Below are 20,289 nucleotides of genomic sequence, written 5' to 3' on the forward strand. Positions count from 1 at the left end.
AATTGATGAGAAATAAAGGAGACATGAATTAGAAGGAAAAAACCCTCCTTTTGCTCGGCCGTGAACAGAGGCCCCGGTCGACGTTCCTGCCCATCGATACTCCACTCCAATCCCTTACCGATCTAGCGGCCATAACAGCCACACTCCGGACATCGCGGGTGTGGCGGCCGATTCACTCCACTCCAATTCCTCACCGATCTAGCGGCCATAACAGCCACATTCCGAACACCGCAGGTGTGGCACCCGAATCGGCCGCCGTACCTTAAATGTCGTGCGACGCCGTAGGCACCTGTCCAAACAGCCCTTAATAAACAATCCTTCACCCCCGGCTACACATTTCGTGCCACAGCTGAGTTTTGATCGACCAGATGCAAAGGTATCTCCAACGTTTGATTGGCAGGTTACAGTCTCAAAACACGGTCCCATCAACTGCAAAAATGCCACGAATTCACTCACTCTCTACATACTTTTAAGAAACCAGAGACAAATAGCCGATAAAGAACAACAACAAAAAACACTGGTCCAGGCGACCTTACTCCACTGCACCAGCCCACGTTCCTATTTTGCATTCTGCAATGGGTCAAAAAAAAAAGAGGGGCGTGATGGTACACCATCAACTACGACTCCTGGGCATGGGGACGCCAATTTCCCCTGCAAAGCTCCTCCATAAGATGCACAAGTTTCTGAGGCTGTTGCCACCATGTAGGTTTCTCATATTGGTCCTCTTCTGAGCCTTCCTTCTGCATGAAGCTTTCGGAGAAGTTGTGCCACTTTTGCATGGAACGCTTCAGTCGGGCAGTTCTCTTACCAGTGACGAGATATCTGGTGTAGTCCCTGGCAAGACGGTAAAGCTCCTCCCCTCTGATTATGTGGATGTACTGCACCATTAGAAAAATACTGTGATTTAGCAGGCATCCTGGAGTGTGTGCTTGTCACTATGATAAACACAGATGCATACATTTGAATTTCGTAAGATATGGCTATATACCAAAAATTGTAAGGTAATTCATACCATAATAGGGGACTATAATCATTTTGTACCTAAGTGTCACATCACATGTATAAGAGAAGAAAACATAAGAGCATGAAGTCTATTGATACTATTCTGTCTACTCAAAAGCAACGGTGTTTCAGCAGTCTATGATGCCCGGTGCTAACTGTGCAAATAAGTGTTCCAGAAAATGTAGAAGAAACCAGAAAAACAAAACAATTACCACAAGTATGAAAGCAACAGTGGCTAAGATAACTTGGACTACTTCATCCAATGCTTCCTTGAAGGACTCATCATCTGGGCCACCAGAACCACCACTGCCTCCACGGCGATTCCCATTCCCTCCGCCTCCACCGGATGCTTGTTCTCTGAGTTTAGCCACCTGCTCCTTCAGCAAGTCTTGTATGGACCTGGGCTTTTTTGCATCAGCCATAGCTTTCTTCAAAGATTCCATCAAAGGCTGCAACAAAGCGATATACAAGTTCACCAACCTTTAATAAACGGAAGTGCACTCTGCTAGCAGAACAAAAAAAAACACAGAGGACAAACCCAATGCCAGAGGCTCCCATATGAGTGGGACCTGGTAAATGGATAAACCGAAGAAGCCTTCCCTTGCAAATATGGAGAGGCTGCTTCGAACACGTAACCTGGTGACTCAATGAGACAGCTCTCACCACTGTACCATATGTGTTTTATTGACGCTTTTCTGGGCCAGCAGTACTGGCGCAGACGATGTGATTAGATAAGTGTCAAGTTGCTAGATAAGTTTGTTAGAGAGATTAAGGGTCTTATCCCCTCTATTTGTTAGGTAGTCGTTGAGTGAAATAAGGAATCCTAATCTATTAAGGAGGACCGTAGTTTGTACCAGGGATTTCATCGAAGAAGTTGCTTTCCTTTCGGAGAGGGCTTTGGTCATCGTGGCTTCATCGGTCGTGGGTGATAGTAGCTGTTCTCGCCGATCTCCCTATCCAATCTGCTCCATCCCTCAGTCCCAAGCTCTGCTAATCTCCCCTATCCATTCCCCTAAACGTCCCAGCCGTATCAACGTGCCCTTAACAGAACTAAATGTAAGTAAATGTTTTGGGGACAGAAACATTTCCTATATATTTGGTTTCTTGACCAAGCCAGCTATTCCTAATATGTACCCTTGATCCATGTTTAAATTCGATAAGGTAGCCTAACATACTCCATCCATTTATTTTACAAGCCGTATTAAGTTTGTCCTAAGTCAAACATTACTTTGACCATCAGTTTCAGGAAAAAAACTATGTAGTTTTGCAACATGTGAACCATATATTATGAAAGTATTTTTCATAGTGAATCTAAAAACATAAATCTTATGTTGTTAACCTATACATTTTAAAAAAAATGATGGCCAAAGATATAAATGTTTGACCTACGCCAAAACTAATACAAATACAACATGTAAAAAACAGAGGTAGAAGATGGAATAGCCTAACTTCTAGTGTTGTAATGGAACTTTCCAGATTCACCGTAGGCAGAAGTACCATTGAATGTGATTCCTATCACACTAACTTTACAATTTAAGCCGCACAAGCGATAGCAGAAACATCCAATATCAGTACTAATACATAGCACAAGCAAGCAAATATAGTTTTAAGTAGTTGAGATTAACCCAGCAGATTATGACTTACAAAAAACAACAAACGTAGGCCATGTTTGGTTTGCTGCCTAACTTGCAATATTTTACCTAACTTTTCTGTCTTAGGTTAGTTCTTCAATTCAGACGACTAACCTTAGAAAAAGTGTGGCACAGTTAGCCACGAACCAAACAGGCCCGTAATCCACCTCAAGGAGTATGACAATTCTGATGCGAGACAAGAGAAGTTTGCATTGATCCACCAAATATATCATACATTAGTTCAGTTTAATAAATATCTAACACAGTATCGGCGTATGGCACATGCAAACAAAAATATCATTCTAAGCATGTCTTCCTTAATTCAACAATGCCAAGGGGTGGCATTCATAAATTTTGGCACCGACAAAGCATCAACTTTGTTTAAGTTCATAAACTAACTAACCTACCAACAACTGGCTTGGACAAAACCTATGCATGACCAAAATTTTGGTAATTGGCAGTGAAGCCATGGTAACGCTATCATTTGGCATGTATTCATTACAGACCCGGAATCGTGTCAAGAAAAGAACACAACTATGCATTTTTGCATGATAAATTGATAGGATACATCAAGCATAAAAGGGAGGCCTTAGAAGCTACTTACATCATCAGCAGTGCCAGCATTTCCCTTTCCACTTAAGACACATACAGGAGTAAGCCTTTTGTGGCTAGCAGCAACGAGAAGTAGCCTTGGGTACACCTTCTGTTGCAGCCTGTGGAATCTGAGAGCATGTGAATATAACGGATGCTGACTTGTGCTCCCAAGACCTGGTATAGGTTTGTTCACAACGACCCTGCTTTGAGGCTTGCAAGTAGTGGTTTGGAAGTAGCTCATCATCTCCTACTTCTTGAATAGTTAACTAGAATCAAATCTGCATTCACATCAAATGTAAGTAGTTCAGAAATTGCAAGGAAAATGGCAATGCTCAAAGGCAGTATAAGATAAGATAACAGGATCTAATGCATACATTTGGGTTATGTGTGCGTCTTTTCTTTTTCTTTTTTTTGGGGGTGGGGGAGTTTTTTTTTGGGTAAAATTTCAGCCAGTTAGCCAAGATTAAGGTAATTTTCCTTAAGAAAATTTCAATTAACTCTTTTTCATTTATACTATAACAACAACAAAGCCTTTTAGTCCCAAATAAGTTGGGGTAGGCCGGTAGGCTACAATTGAAACCCAACATAAACCACAAGTCAAGGTTCATACACATGGATATCTGTTTTCCATGCACTACTATTCAAGGCTAAATCTTTAGATATGTTTCATTCTTTCAAGTTCTTTTACTTCACCTTCCCATGTCAACTTTGGTCCTTCCCCTACCTCTCTTCCCATTGCTATCGCGACTTAGACTCCCACTACACACTGATGTATCTAGAGATCTCTGGGACGTCCCGGTCAAAAAAGATCTCTGTTGGACATGTCTAAACCACTTCAACCAATGTTGAACAAGCTTTTCTTCGATTGGTGCTACCTCTAGCCTATCAGTCACGCATATCATCGTTCCGGACTCAAGCCCTTCTTGTATGGCCACAAATCCAACGCAACATACACATTTCCGCAACATTTGTATGATAAACATGTCATCTTTTTGTAGGCTAACATTTTGTACCATACACCATAGCAGGTCTAATCAACATCCTATAAAACTTGTCTTTTAGCTTTTGTGATACAATTTTGTCATATAGAACGCCAGATGCTTGACACCACTTATCCACCCTACTTCCATTCTATGGTTAGCATCATCAATATCTCCGTCTCTCTCTAGCACTAATCCTAAATACTGAAAGATGTCCTTCCTGGGCACTACTTGACCTTCCAAACTAACATCTCCGTCCTCAAGTGTAGTAGTGCCGAAATCACATCTCATATATCTGGTTTTAGTAAAACCTTTGGACTCTAGAATCTCCTGCCACAACTCTAGTTTTCTATTTATTCATGTCCGACTATCGTCAACTAGCACTACATCTTCCGCAAAAAACATACACCAAGGGATATCCCCTTGTATGTCCCTTGTGGCCATATCCGTAACCAAGGCAGAAAGGTACGAGCTCAAATTTGATCCTTGATGTAGTCCTATTCTAATCAGGAAGTTTTTCATCACTTGTTCAAACACTATTCACAACATTGTTGCACATGTCCTTAATGAGTCCAACATACTTCGTTGAAACTTTATGTTTGTCCAAAGCCTACCACGATACATTTCTTGGTATTTTATCATAAGCCTTCTCTAAGTCAATGAAAACCATGTGTAGGACCCTTTGCTCCCTATGTTGCCCCATCACTTGTCATATTAAGGAAATGACTTCCCTGGTTGGCATTCCAAGTAAGAAACCAAATTGTTTCACAGATATCCTTGTTAATCCTCTCAGATGATGCTTGGTAAGTCCCTTTCATAGCTTCATAATATGTCTCATCAGCTTAGTTCTTGGTAATTAGTACAACTTTGAATATCTCCCTTATTCTTGTAGATCGGTACAAATATACTTCTCCACTCGTAAGACATCTTGTTCGTCCGAAAGATATGGTCGAACAACTTGGTTACCTATACTATAGCTATGTCCTCGAGGCATCTCCATGCCTCAATTGGGATACCATCAGGGCCCATCGCCTTACCGCCTTGGCGCATTTCATCGTTTTAAATGCCTCTCTAACCTCATATTCTTGGACCCTACGCACAACGCATCTATTGGTGTCATCAAAAGAGTCATCCAACTGAAAGGATGTGTTCCCATTCCCCCATTGAACAATTTATCAAAATGCACTCGCCATCAATCTCATCCTCTTTTACCAAGAGGTGCTTCGTTTCATCCTTAATGCACTTAACTTGGTTGAAGTCCCTTGTCTTCTCACGAACCCTAGTCAACCTATATCGGTTCTCAACAATATATATATATATATATATATATATATGCATAATGCATTCACACATGCATAAATGCATTTGCAAAAGGGCCTCTAGCTGAATTGGTTAGGTGGTCTGAGTAGCACTCCTTAGGTCCTGAGTTAAAAGCCAGTTGAAGTGAATTTCAGACTAAGGTTAAAAAAGGTCACTCGTTGGTTCCCCTGGTTGTGTGCACACGAGATGGACTAACCTATGGGGGAAGGATCCTCGTGTAGGGGCTGGGAGGGCACCATGGGACGGTCTTTCTCCTACCCGCGGAGTTTTTTAGAATTTCCAGCCCACCTTGAATGTTTACATGATTAATACCGAAGTCGTTCGGGTCGATTGAATCTACAAGTTTGTCATTGATAACTTTTTTATTCGAAGTTGTTTAGTCGCAAATATTTGTTTTAATTTCACATATCTTGATATTCATTTTTTTGAAATTTTCAATTAATCCTAGACGAAGACACAACCTTTATCAAAATTGTAGAGCTCGACAAGACCTAAACCTTTGTAGTTGAATTTTTTTATTTGAAATCATAAGGGATGAAATATCCAATACAAGATTACAAAATGTTGATAAAACATAGCTATCGATCCACATCCACATCCGATCTCTCTCAAGGTATCCAACTTGCTTAAACTTACCAACACAACTAATAGTTATCGTGGAGTCTCAACGAACTCGGTGCCTCTGCTGGGGGAGGATGCGTAGGAAAAAGAAAAAAGGTGGGCGACGCCATGCTTCTCCTTCCGCCATCCATCGTCCCCTGTCGGCACGTACTGTTGGAGGCGTGGCTTCTGGGCCGTCTCCTCCGCGTCCTGTGCGCGTGGTTGCGAATGCGTGCGGCCCACAGCTACAGGAGAGCGGCGAGGCGTTCTCTGGACGGCTTCTTTCAGGTACGCGGTTAGGGTTTCCAGTAGATTTCTTAGGTTCGCATTCTTTTCCCCATCTTGCTTCGCGTCTTTCTCGCCTCTGGTCTCTTCCGAGTTCGTCGCGCGAAAGTTTCTGTGGGGGGTGGATCTCCTCTCCGCTTCGCCCGCCTTCGCTTGGTGAGGAGTGGCCTCTTCCGGGTCGCTCTGGTGTGTCGGCTCCGATGGATTCGAAGAATCGAAACCCTAACTGGGATCGATGGGGTCCGAAGGAGGGGCCGCAAGGTTCTCAGTCGTGGGGGAAGAATCGGAACCTCAGCTGGCGTTTGAAGTCCGGATCCGGAAAACCTGATATCAAAGAAGACATTCCTGTCTCCACTCCCGGTGATGCCGGTCAGCCAGGTATCCTCAAAAACCCCCCGCCTCCCATTCTAAAATCCGAGAATGATTTGGTGCGTAGGGTTTTTTGCCAGAAATGTGGTTTGGATGGTCATCATGCTAGGGAATGTTTTAAGTCTTTGTGGTGCGAGATCTGTCGCAAAGAAACCCACAACACTGCTCGGTGTGTTCTTCCCAAACAGAATAAACCTAGTATGCCGATTGTTGGTATGGCGGCGGATGGGTTAGGGTTTTACTCTTCTCATTTCGCCAAACCCCTTTCCAACAAACCTAAACGCAGTTTTATTGGCTTGGTTAAAATCGTTGAGGGTTTGATCACCGCTAAAGATCTGGAGAAGGATTTCGGTTTTCACTTTCCTTGGGGCCGCACTTGGAAAGCTACTAAGTGTCATTCTGGCTTCCTCATGCAATTCCCCTCTCAAGAGAGATTGGATGAAATGATTAATTTCCCTGAATTGAAAATGAAATTGTCTGCAGCCAAAATCTCTGTCTCCTCTTGGAGTTCTCAGGCTAAGCCTAAATCTAAACTGCACTCTGTGTGGATTGTGGCTGAGAATGTGCCAGAAGAGTTGCAAAATTATCAGGCCATTTGTGAATTGGGATCCACTATTGGGGCAGTGGAAGAAGTGGATATTAACTCTTTAAACTCTAAAGAAATTGTGAGATTCAAAGTTCATGTGAAGAGTGTTGCTATGATCCCCCCTATCATTGAAGTTGGTGTCAAACCTTTCCTGTATGACATCTTCAAAATTGACAACATCACTGATGAAGGTTGGAATGATGACTCTGTTAATCTGGGTAAGAGGGCTTCGGTTGATAGACAAGGGTTTGGTGACATCTCTCTTGGCAAATATGCTAAAAAGGCCAAAAGTGGTGATGAGGACTCTGGCAAGGACATCAAGGGAAAATCTCCCTTAAAAATATCCTCCAGTCAGGCCAATGTTGCTAGTTCCCTGTCTGAAAAATCTGAAAGCATGAAAATGGGGAAAGGTTCTGAAGAACCTAAAGGTTACCTTGATAGCCAGGGAAATGAGGATGAGGATTTCAATGATAGTGAAGATGACCTGTTGGATTCTCAGGAGTTGGACGAATTCATCAAGGATGATGAATTCATTCCTTCCCCTGCCCAAGATAAAAAGAAAATGCATCTGAGTAATGTTGAGGAGGCTAGCAAGATTGTTGGTGCTAAAAAAAGTGGTCCTATGGAAGGTGAAGTTGCAGAAGGAGTTAGAAGGAGCAGCAGGTTGGAATCGTCTGAGGAAATGAAAATTGCTGATAAAGCTGCTGCAAGAGCTATGGCTAAAGATGCTTTCATCAACAAAGGTACGTCTTACAATCCATTCTCTGTTTTGAATACTGATAATGTTGTTCTCATGGATGTGGCTCACAAAATTGGTGTTGATTTAGGTTCTTCCTTTAATGATGAAGTGGAAAATTTAAATCTGATTAAATCTTTAGAATTGTCTAGGAAAAACTTAGTGGTTCAATCTGTTAGGATTAATGCTGATAATTCAAATGCTGATTGTATTGTTTCTGATGCTGGTAATAACATTCATAATGATAGTCTTGATGATAATTTTTCTGATCTTGAAGATGTTATGATCCTTAGAAAAGGTCGTAAAATTCAGCACAGGAAAAAAACTGTGAGGAAAAAAAACAATAATAATCTGGCTGGTAAAACTCCTAAAAATAGGAAAATCCCTATTAAGAGGAAAGGCCAGTCAGATGGCCAGGCCCTGATTTGTTCAGAATGATTGGTGTGATTTGGAATTGTCAGGGGCTCGGTAAAAGTGTGAAAAGTGAATTCCTTCGTGATGTTATCATGAAAGAGAAGGTTAACTTCATTGGTCTTCAAGAAACCAATAAGAAAGATTTTGATGATTCTTGGTTGAATTTCATTAGTGGAAATAGTAATTTCGTCTGGGTTTGGTCTCCCCCTAATGGTAGGTCAGGTGGATTGCTGGTTGGTTTTGATTCCGACATGTTTGATGTTAGAGAAAAAGAGTTGGGGGAATTTATGATTCGGTTGTTGGTGATTCAAAAAGATTCAGGTTTTATTTGGAATTTTATTAATGTCTATGGTGCTGCTCAAAATGATCAAAAACAGAAATTCTTGAGCGAGTTATCCGCTTTCTGTTCAAATTGTTCTCACCCTTTATTGATTGGCGGTGATTTTAATATTCTCAGAAGAGAATCGGATAAGAACAAACCTAGGGGGACTAACAAATGGAGTTCTCTTTTTAATTCTATTATTGATGTTCATGATTTGATTGAGTTGGATCTTAGTGGTCGTCATTTTACCTGGTCTAATAATCGTAATCCTCCTACTTTTGAGAAGTTAGACAGGTTTCTTGTTAGTCTTGATTGGGATCTGCATTATAATAATGTGAATGTTACTGGTCTGAGTAGATCCTTTTCTGATCATGTCCCTTTATGTCTTAAAACTGACTTTATTTCTCCGGCTAGAAGAGAATTTCGGTATGAGCTTTGTTGGAAATTTAGACCTGATTTTAAATCTTTAGTTGTGAATAATTGGTCTTTGCCAGTTAGAAGTAAGATTGGTATTGATATTTGGAAAGAAAAAGTCAAAAGATTGAAAAAAATTGTTGAAAGGTTGGAATATCAATGTTGAGGGTAGATATTTGAAATTAAAAAAAGATTTGATGGAAAAAATTGATATTTTAGATAAAAAATGTGAAATAATGGGTATCTCGGATTCTGAGAGAATCGAAAAACTTGATATGGAATGGAATCTGAAAAGATCATGGAAGAAGAAATTTGTAAAAAAAACAAACTGCCAGAGAGAAATTCATCAATGAGGGTGATGAAAATACCAAGTTCCTTCATCTGTTGGCTAAAGGTCGGAAGAGGAGGGTTAAAATTCCTTTCCTAAATCAGGATGATGTCCCTGTGAGTGATGCTGATGGTATTAATAAAATTGCTACTTCTTATTATAAAGATCTTTTTGGTCATTCGGTGCTATCTAGTATCAATATGTCTCATTGTAACATGAATCAATTATCAGACTCTGATAGGTCTTGCTTGACGGCTCCTTTCTCAGTGGAGGAGATTAAGAAAGTGATTTTTGAGATGAAACATAATAGTGCCCCTGGGCCTGATGGCTTTCCTGCTGAATTCTTTCAAACTTTTTGGGATACTATTCAGTTGGATATTGTTCAATTATTCACTGACTTTTATAATGATAGTCTCAAAATTGAGAGACTGAATTATGGGGTGGTAACATTACTACCAAAAGTGGATAATGCAGCTGACATGAAAAATTTCAGACCTATCCGCCTTTTAAATGTGTGCTATAAGATTATTTCCAAAGTTTTGAATAACAAACTGGCGAGTTGTATCACAAAAGTGATAAATGATTCTCAATATGGTTTCATTAAGAATAGATATATTATGGATGGAGTCATATCGCTTAATGAAATTCTCCATGAAGTTAAAAGGAAAAATCAAAGTGGAGTAGTTTTAAAAATTGATTTTGAAAAAGCTTATGACAAAGTGAATTGGCATTTCCTTTACAATATGATGGAGAAAAAAGGTTTTGGTAGTACGTGGTGTGATTGGGTCATGAGGATCGTGAGAGGTGGTAAAGTTGCCATCAAGACTAATGATATTCTAGGCCCTTATTTCACTACTCACAAAGGGGTGAGGCAAGGGGATCCTTTTTCTCCCCTTTTGTTCAATTTAGTTGCTGATGGTTTAGCTTGTATGATTAAAAAAGCTCAGGAGGAAGGTCTGATTGAAGGTCTGATCCCTCACATCATTCAGAATGGTTGTTGTTTGCAGTATGCTGATGGTACCATTTTTCTTATTCAAGATTGCTTAGAAGGAGCCAGAAATCTTAAATTCATTTTATGTTTGTTTGAAAGCATGTCAGGTTTGATGTTTGAAAATTAATTTTCACAAAAGTGAAATATTATGCTTTGGTGATGCTAAAGAGATAGACTTTTTGTATGCTGATATTTTTACTTGTCCTATAGGTAATCTTCCTATGAAATATCTAGGTGTGTCAATTGATAAGAAGAAGATTAATAAAAATCTTTGGTGTCCCATGATTGAGAAGTTGGAAAAAAGATTAGCTGGGTGGCAGGGTAGATTCCTGAGTTTGGGTGGTAGACTTACTCTGCTAAATAGTTGTCTTTCTAATGTTCCTTTATATATGCTTTCAATCTATCCTCCCCCTAAGACTGTTATCAAAAAAATTGATTTGTTGAGAAGGAGGCTTTTATGGCAGGGGGGAAAACAGTCCAGAAAATTTCACCTTGCTGATTGGGTGTCAGTATGTTCTCCCAAAATTCAGGGTGGTTTGGGTGTTTTAAATCTTGATGTTATGAATGACTCCCTTCTATCTAAATGGCTTTGGTATATTGAGAATTCGAATGGCTTATGGCAAAAGATTATTGCTAGTAAGTATCTTAAGGGAAAGCCCCTTATTTTAGTCAAGCAAAAACAAAATGACTCTCATTTCTGGAAAAAAACTTCTGAGTTTACGAGACATTTTTTACAAATATTGTAAAACTGAAGTTGGCAATGGTTTGAAAACTAGTTTCTGGAAAAGCATTTGGTTGGGTAACCAACCGTTGTCTATTCAGTTTCATGTTCTTTTTGACTTGACCTATGACAAAGATGTTTCTGTTAACGAAGTTTTCACTTCAAATTTTGCATCCCTTACTTTCAGAAGAAGGATTGTGGGTAATCTGAAGTTGCTTTATGATGAGTTGATTAATTATTGTAATCAGGTAAATCTATCTGATCAAGAAGATAAAATTGTTTGGACCCTGGGGAAAAAAGGCTTCTCAGTTAATTCTTTGTACAGAAAAAAAATGGAAAATCAATCTTTGATTCCATATAAGTTTTTGTGGAAATCTAAATTGCCTCATAAAATCAAGGTTTTCTTCTGGTTAGTGGTAAGGAATAAGATTCTTACTAAGGATAATCTGAGAAAAAGATGCTGGATTGGGTCTTTAAACTGCTGCTTCTGTGGGGTGGATGAATCTATTGATCACCTGTTCTTTAAATGCCCCATTGCTCAATACATGTGGAGAGTTATTCAAGTTTCCTTGAATTTGAGATCAATCCCGAAAAATATCAAAGATTTGTATGACAATTGGTTGTGTAAACCAAAAGACAAGATGGCTCATCTTGTGTTATTTGGTTGTGGTGCTTTATTCTGGGCTATTTGGCGCACTAGAAATGATTGGTGCTTTGGAAATAATCATTTACTTGACCCATCTAACATCATTTTTCTTTGTTGCTTCTGGTTGGATTCTTGGGCGATTCGTCAGAAAAAGAAGGAGCAAAGAATGGTGGTGCTAGGAAGCAAGTTAATCCGAAAGACGGCAAGTGAAGCTTTCGGGAGGGCCTTGGGGTGGTGCCCTCTTGACAGGCGTATTTCTGGATGACAAGAAGGTGGAACTAGGAAGCCGTGTGGGGATAGTTGTCTGTCTTTTGCTGGCCAAACTGTTCAGGTCTTTTGTGGCTTCTGCCTGTCTTGTTGGATGTAAATAAGAAAGTCTTATGTAGTCCTTTGTAGGCAAACTTTTCCTGTTATCGTAGGCTCTTCATTGATCTAGTGATAGTGGTTAGAGTCTAGATAGCGTTCTGGCCGTGGTTGGTCTTTTGGTGGTTTTACCGTGTGATGGCGGTTGTTACAAACTTTCCTATTTCTTAATGAAATAAGGGGCTTCGCCCCTTCGTCAAAAAAACATAGCTATCTAACTATTCTGAGACCCAAACAGAGATTAAAGGCTAAAATGATGCAATTTGAGAGTACCAGGATTGATGTGACACATCTCGACAAGTTTGAGGACCGACGTGACACACCCAGACAAGTTTGAGGACCAAAACGACACAATTTATGAATAAGGACCAGCATGGCACACCCAAACAAGTTTGAGGGCCATACACTTTACTAAAAAATCATGCATCAGACCATAAAGTTTTCCGAGAATCGACAGTAAGCTAACCAGTAAAAAAGCGGCATACTGAGTGTCGGAGGCTCCCGGTCTAGGGAAGGGATAAAACAAGCCAAGTCTTCCCTGCAAATATGGAAAGGCTATTTCCAACCTGTGACTTGGTGACTCAGTGAGATAGCTCTCACCACTCCACCAGGGCTGCTAACCAATAGCCAGATTAAATGCAATGTAGCCAACCTTGGGAGAAATAATATGAACTTCAATCATTCATGTTTATGTGGCTACCAGCATGAGCGAACTCGGTTATGTATGACAGACTAGGGTTAATGTTTAAAAGTCAACAAGTTGATTCAAGTCGCCTGAGCAGCGATAAGGTGACCAAGGTTTTAAAGTCGGCTAGTCAACTCTAGTCGCCTGAGCACCGATAAGGTGACTAATCGCGATTAGTCGTCGATTTGCTCGATTAGTCGAGTCTAGTCGACTCCTAGTCGTCCTATAATCGTCCACCTATAACAAGACCATATGTATATATCAATATATAAAGTTGTAGCAGGACTGCAATATAACAGTACACTAGCTGTAGCAGGACAGCAGTACACTGATTCAGTGGCGGACCCAAGATTTCTTGACTGGGTATGCGAGATCAAGAGATGACCTAGGGACATTGCTGTAGTGGCCTAGTGGGTCGGGAGGATAGCTGCGAAAGGCAGAAACTAATGGGTTTGGTAAGATCGTGGAGGAAGTTTTGAAGAGTAGAGATAGTGTTGCATACATACATATACTATATGCTATTTATATTTTGCAAAACAACGTTGGAGGAGGGCCTCTACAAACTACAACCGTCGCGTGATGGAACGGGCGCAACTGACGCTCGAGCAGAGGGCCGCTGGAGCACAGCAGGGTGGCAGGAGAGGAGGGCGGCGGTGATGGAGAAGGTGTGGCGGCGCTGGAGAAGGGTGCACGCGCGAGCGAGACTGTGCGCTGTGTAACGTGTGTACCGTATTGGTACAAGTAGGGCAAAACAGTGTTTGTGTTGTACAGATGGTGGGTCGGCCCATGTAACAGAGACCGGATTAGTGGCCCAAAACAGGCAAAACTATTCAACCACTATACCTAGTCGGACGACTAATCGCTTCCTAGTCGCTCTAGTCGAGTCGGAGACCCTAATCAAGCTCCCTCTAGCGATAAGGCCGACTAATCGCGATTAGTCGGACGACTTTAAAACCTTGAAGGTGACTAATCGTGATTAGTCGTCAACTTGCTCGATTAGTCAAGCCTAGTCGACTGCTAGTCGTTCTATAATCGTCCACCTATACCAGGACTACATATATATATATATATATATATATATATATATATATATATATATATATTAGGAGCCCTGGTCTCTCTCTAACAAGCGAAAGCCCTAGCCATCCGACCTCCGACCAGTTGTCCAGGTCAAGTGGGCGACCCAGTCGGATTACACATTGCGTTGACAGTTATTTACATAGGCAGTTATGCATATTGAATTTATAGTAAACAAATAGCAAAGGAACACAAATCGGCCCACCTAGTCAGATAGTCCCCACCCCACGTCTCGCTCCCCAGCAACCGACCGCACGAACCAACCCTAATTTAATCCCCGCGACCGTCACCGCCGCCACCTACTCCCACTATCGCCGCCGTCTGCTCCAACAATGTTCGTCACCGGCGAGCGCCCCCCTTCCCACGTGCCAGTCTACGTAACTTACCTTCACCTTCGCTGAACTCCGAGCGCGGCTGCATTGCATCCACGACGCGCGGATCCGTCTTTGTCGCTAACTGGTTCGTCCAACTACCTCGTTCTCTGTTCAAGTTATCTTCAATCTCGTGCATAATCCAGCAATGGTTTTGTAACTATTCCCCGTTTAGACCGTATGGCATCCCCGACTCCGGGCTCATATCCTCGCCCCCATATGGTTAGTAACACCATCAATTTATTTGGTCCTGTTTGTTTACAATCTCGCATAATTCAACATCCTTTTGTTTAAATCAATATCCACAGACTATACTAGTTTCTGTGGTACCGCCTCATCGGCAATAAGAAGCATTGATTTGTCAATTGTACTTGTTCGTATTCTGAAAATAGAGGTAATTTGTACCTTTTTTGTGTCATGTTTGTTTAGTAGTTGATTTATGAATTGCTTCCACTTTATTTGTACAACGAAGCAAATTAGTAGCTGATATATGAATTGCTTCCATTTTATTCGGTGCCAAATTGGTTCACTGTCGTTTCTTGTTTACATCTATTTTATGTTGTTTTTAAAGCAAGTTTGTATTGTCGTTCGACCCAACAGTATTCATTGGCCCAGAGGACTATTAACAGATTAGTTTTTGGTATGTAGGCTAACATGTCGAGCCGCTGTTGTTTATTTTCATTTTTAGGCCCAATTTTTTCCACAGTTTGTGTTTACATTTTATCTCCAATATGACTTTCTATTGTCAGATTTTTGCATGTAACAATATGCAATGCTTTATTTGTGGAGAATAGTATATATAAAATGTTGTTGCGTTAATTATGTATTGTTGTAGCATTGATTATTAGATCCAGATTATGCATAGTGCTCCCTCTGCTACAATAACTTGGGCTCGACTTACATGTATGGAGGGATTGGGCTCATCGCACCTTCTAGCTTCGTGAGTCAAATGATTTTATAATTGTTTCCTTTCTATGCTTATGTTCTTATTTTGTGCTAAGCTGAACGGTGCTTGGTTGCAGTGAGCATAAAGGGATCTTTCTAGATTACTCAAGGTAGCAGGCGATTGGCGACTGGTGAAACCACCAACTGGTGCCACCAAAGTGGAAGAAATACACTTAACCATCTTGTCAGTCTCCTTGTCATAAAGCAATAAAGCATTCACCTTTTCTTGTAGGTAACTTGGGCTCGACTTACTGACACGAACAACAGTCTGATAACGCTACAAGACACCGTTGTGCAATGGTCGCCGCCCTCTATGGGATTATGCAGAGGTCAGAGCAACAAATAGCTATATTTTTCAAAGAAAAGAAAAAAATATAAGAACAGGTATTCTACTGTCTCCATTCACTTATTATGATTTATGATGTTAGGAACAACTAGATAGTGTTGCCGACAAAGCACCAATACTATCACCAAATATTATTGCCCAACTTACTATAAGCAGCACATAATCTTATTCTTGTAATTTCCTAAATCCTAACGAATGGGAAAAGAGGGCCACACAACTTACAAAGTTATGAATTGTGGTGCCAGAAATGTTGTGTAGTCTTTTTTTTTGTTTGCACAGGATTATCTGTAATTCTGAATGAAAATTTGTATAGCACCGTTGAACAGCTAAAGCTAAGCAGGGAGTGCCTTGCCTGCTCCCTCTCTGCTACAAGCCTACAATACTAATCAATTATACCATCCAGGTGGTAGTTGGAACGGTGTCCATCTGCTACCAATCCAATTTTTCTGCTAATTTGTTTTCCTGTCGTGGAACAGTTTGATGTTGTGCTAAAATAATTTGTGTACACCTATCTTCCTTCATGGCCTTGATCTTCTTACCTCCAAAAGAAATTGTATCAAGTATAAAGCAAACAGACTATAGCAATTCTAGTAACAAACTATAAAGCAAACTAGGGAAAGCCCTGACCCTCACCCGACCAGCCCACAAGATGTCTCAGACGCACCATCTGATCCATTCAATATGACGTCAACAGACTTTTATGCTTTGTTGCACACAAGTTTACGCTTATTTTGTCATACTGTCTAAAACCGCCTCTTGTACTATCGTATATATGTGTTTCCTTGTGACAGGTTGTTGGTGAGGAGCCTGGAATGGAGTCAATCTGTTTAGCTTAGCTCTTCAGGAACTCCTAAACGTTTCTCAACTGGAAGGATTAATTAATATCCAGAATTTGATGTGGTTGTGTATGATGTACTTTATATTTTGGCATACTATGCACAAAAACAAATGTCTTCTATGACCATCGTGATTTATACATTTTCAAACGAAATTTTACGATACTTCTTGTTGTGTTTTACGCTTCCACTAAAAAGCAAGTGCCACATTCGCCGTTACAAAATAGATCGATAATTTACGTGAATTTCGTATTCATTTATGCTATTTTGGTTCACCTTTTATGCTTAAATCCACCCGAGCCAGAACCCTAGCACGATCGGAGCGCGTGATTTTTGCGCCGTAATTTGGGCCTCATTCATCGTTACGAAACAGATCGACGATTTACGCGGTAACCGTCCCACATTTATCGCGAACTTACAGCACTACTTTCCTAATCTCAAACCAACCCAGATCTACGCACACTGGTCACGTATATACAATAGCATAAATGGTCTGACGTCGCGATATTGCATGGTTTATGCTGTTACGTTTCATGTTCTTATGCAGTCGTAAACACTGAACAAACTTGTAAAGTCATCCCACATGATTTGTGAGTCAGCAGGTTCTTTTTGCATGGTTTATGCACATTATTTAATCTATTTATCCCGATATAAATGTTGACGCATGCATAGGTGAACTGCCTTCCTAGATTCGTTGCATGGTATATGCAAATTCTATAATTCAGTTATACCAGCATAAATGCTTACGCAAATCACGCGGGGTGGTGGCCTATCCACGTCCTGGTTGTGCCTTCCCCTGCTAATCGAAGCACAGGGCTTCCATTACCTTGAATGCAGGACACCACAGTACTAGACATGATGTTGTTCTATGACTCAAAAACAATTAAATGCGGGACACTAGAAGATTGTTGTGCTAATCGAGCATATCATCAGCTAGTTCAAAGCTACCTCCATCTCCAGTTGGATCTTTAGTGGATGCAGTAGAAAGTTCTTCTCGTCCTTGTTCTTGCATTTCTTCATTAGAATCAGATTCACCAGATTGTGGAGGAAGAGGAACAACATGCTTCATAATTCTAGAGTATGTTTGGTCAATAGCTCTAGGGAGATTTGCACCAGCCCCCAAAAAGAATTTTATCAACAGCAATTAGTCGATTGAACTCCTAATCGTACGACTAATCACCGTTTAATCGTAATTAGTCGGACGATCAGAGTTCTAGTCGCCCTAGTCGCATCATACACCCTAATCGAGCTTGCAATGGCGATAAGGCCGACTAATCGCGGTTAGTCATACAACTTTAAAACATGGGGTACCACGTAACACAATTGCTTAGAGATCCTTATCGACACTCAAACAAAAGATAGAGGCAGTGTATGCTACCATTGGCATGATCACACTACATTATACAACAAGGAAATCTACATGATAATCTAAATAAAACAATAAAACTGAAAAAAGGAAATGGAAGCATCAAATTTGTCTAATGAACATTTGTACACCAGTATAGAAAAAAAAATACATCTCACATTCCATATAGGAATGACATGAGCAGTGTTTTTAAGTCGTTCGACCAATCGCGATTAGTCAGCCGTATCGTTTTTTAGCATCAGTATACATTTCGACACGAATTGGTCGACTTAATAACGAGTCATCTGACTAATCGTCTAACTCAGACGGTTAGTCGCGGTTTTAAGTCATGGACGACTTAAATAAAAAAGGCTTGGGTTTCATCTCTCAGCCCGTCAACCAGCCCATTAGGTCTTAGGGTTCCAACAACAGACTGGCCCACTTCCAATCCACTATTCTCCAACCTTCTCTCCTGCCCCTCCACTCCTAGCCACCAGAAACAGGAGTCGTTCGTCTCATCGTCAGTTGTCAATCACACTCGTGCTCAGTGATGCTCCACGAGATCACCTCTCCCTTCGCCTCCTGCATCAACTGTCGGCAGTCACCAGCCACCTCGTCCTCCAGCTCCGGTAATCCCTGTGAGGCTTTGACCCTGTCTATTATTTCCCTTTTAAATCTGCTCTGCTCCGCTCCGGTACTTTGCTTGAATGCTTGCCGTGTGGCCGAGATTATGCTACATCGATTGCTATGTTAGTGTACTTGGACAAGTAAGTCACTTTCTTCATTATAATCAGTTTTTTTTGTGCAATCAGTATTTTTTTCATACAAAAACATGGCAAGTCGTCTTATATCGGTTTTTTAGAGTCTAGACGATTTAGCCAATTAGTCGGACGACTTACTATCGATTAGTCGTCCAAGTTGCCCGATAAGTCAGCTGAATCGACTTATCGGTGTGCTCTGGCGACTCAAACCGTCTCAATGACAAAAACATTGGACATGAGTAAAAAGTGGAATAAGTCTACTTCCAAAGGGGATAGCAGTGAACTTGGCATGTGACATGGGATTCCATTGAACCCCCAATATGTCTAAAACAAATCTTCACCTGTCTTGGTTCCAAGGCATATGGGATCAATTTAGACAAATTTCACACGCACTTACAAATTGGCAACTAACAAAGTTCAGCATGTCCAAGCACATTTTGGTTGGTTCATTCATTTCTCACAATGATTTGAGAAAATTTTAAGGCAAATAAAACATTAGCCGGGAAGCCTTATTCTTCTTAATTTGTTAAAATTTAAGGCACAAAAACCTCTTCTTCCTTCTCTTATCTCAGCTTGATTGATCACTGTCTCCTCAGCACAAAATTAAACTCCAAATTTCACATGTAAAATACAGTGGATCAATACGAGTTTCTAATACTTGGGCTATGGAATGCTTCCTCTCACCAGATGACACAATAAAGAACGTGGGTGTACAAACCCAGTATTTTTTGCCAAAAAAATCGAAGATAGTAGGCACTATATATAAGCTTGAAATTAGATCATGCAAATAGCTAAATAGGTTAGGGTTCCGGAACTCGGTTTCGCACAGCAGAAAGGGAAGGGGAGGGGTGCCCATACTTTCTCGTCGCCGGCGAAGGGCTCGTTGAAGGCCTCGTGATGGGACTGAGGAACGGCTTGGCACCTGGCGTAGGTCGGCGGCGGTCGCCCGGTTGTCGCCGCGGGGGCGCGCGCGCACGGCGGGGTGAACGGGAGAAGATAAGGCAAGCGTGTAGGCACAGCCAGGCTGCTTTGGTTTAGGCTTGGATATGGCTCGGCTCGAATCATTAAGCTAACGAACTTGACTCATTTACAAGTTTAAGCTGACTTGTTTAGTTTGCGAGTCAGATTAAAAAATAATAATTAGTTTTCAATTATTTTAAAACTAATTTAATAATAAAAAATAATAATTATACTGATAGTTTTATAGATCATATTAATATATCGTCAAATTAACACAACTCATAATTCATCACTTCACAATTCACATATATTCATCAATTTAACCTATAATTATATTCGCATAGATCAATTTGACACATAGACACATTTCATTAATCATTAGTTTAACTTATAGACCATAAAAACCATGCAAAACATATAACATATTCATAAGTAAATGATATGCATATACCTTCGTTTTCCTGAAATGTGATAGTGTTTATCTTGCGAGCTGGCTTGTTGATGTCAGCTCATCTCGTGAAAAAAAATCAAATGAACCGAGTTGAGTTAGCTACAAACCGAGCGAGCCGATGAGTCACGAGTATTTCATCGAGCCCTACTTTGGTTAAGTTTTGCAGAAGATAGATATAATAATTACTCAAAAGGCCATATTTGTGAAATA

At 40.7% G+C, this 20,289-nt stretch overlaps 1 protein-coding gene across 3 annotated transcripts; it reads right to left on the bottom strand.

Moving 5' to 3' along the window:
• Positions 1-354: 354 nt before the first annotated feature.
• LOC100272819 (glycine-rich protein) lies at positions 355-19,739 on the bottom strand. Of its 3 annotated transcripts, none has more exons than XM_008678545.4 (4): positions 19,527-19,739; positions 3,238-3,505; positions 1,215-1,451; positions 355-878 (listed from the first exon to the last, which is right to left on the bottom strand). In XM_008678545.4, exons 2-4 carry the CDS (start codon positions 3,469-3,471, stop codon positions 618-620), a joined length of 732 nt encoding a protein of 243 aa, XP_008676767.1. In that variant the 5' UTR covers positions 3,472-3,505; positions 19,527-19,739; the 3' UTR covers positions 355-617. The 3 variants fall into 3 exon arrangements, with proteins under 3 accessions (XP_008676767.1, XP_008676768.1, NP_001140744.1); XM_008678546.4 differs by having other exon boundaries at positions 1,857-3,505; positions 19,527-19,685; NM_001147272.1 differs by having other exon boundaries at positions 427-1,451; positions 19,527-19,689.
• Positions 19,740-20,289: the final 550 nt, after the last annotated feature.

This window comes from Zea mays, chromosome 4 (assembly GCF_902167145.1).
Source record: "Zea mays cultivar B73 chromosome 4, Zm-B73-REFERENCE-NAM-5.0, whole genome shotgun sequence".
Lineage (NCBI taxonomy): Eukaryota > Viridiplantae > Streptophyta > Magnoliopsida > Poales > Poaceae > Zea > Zea mays.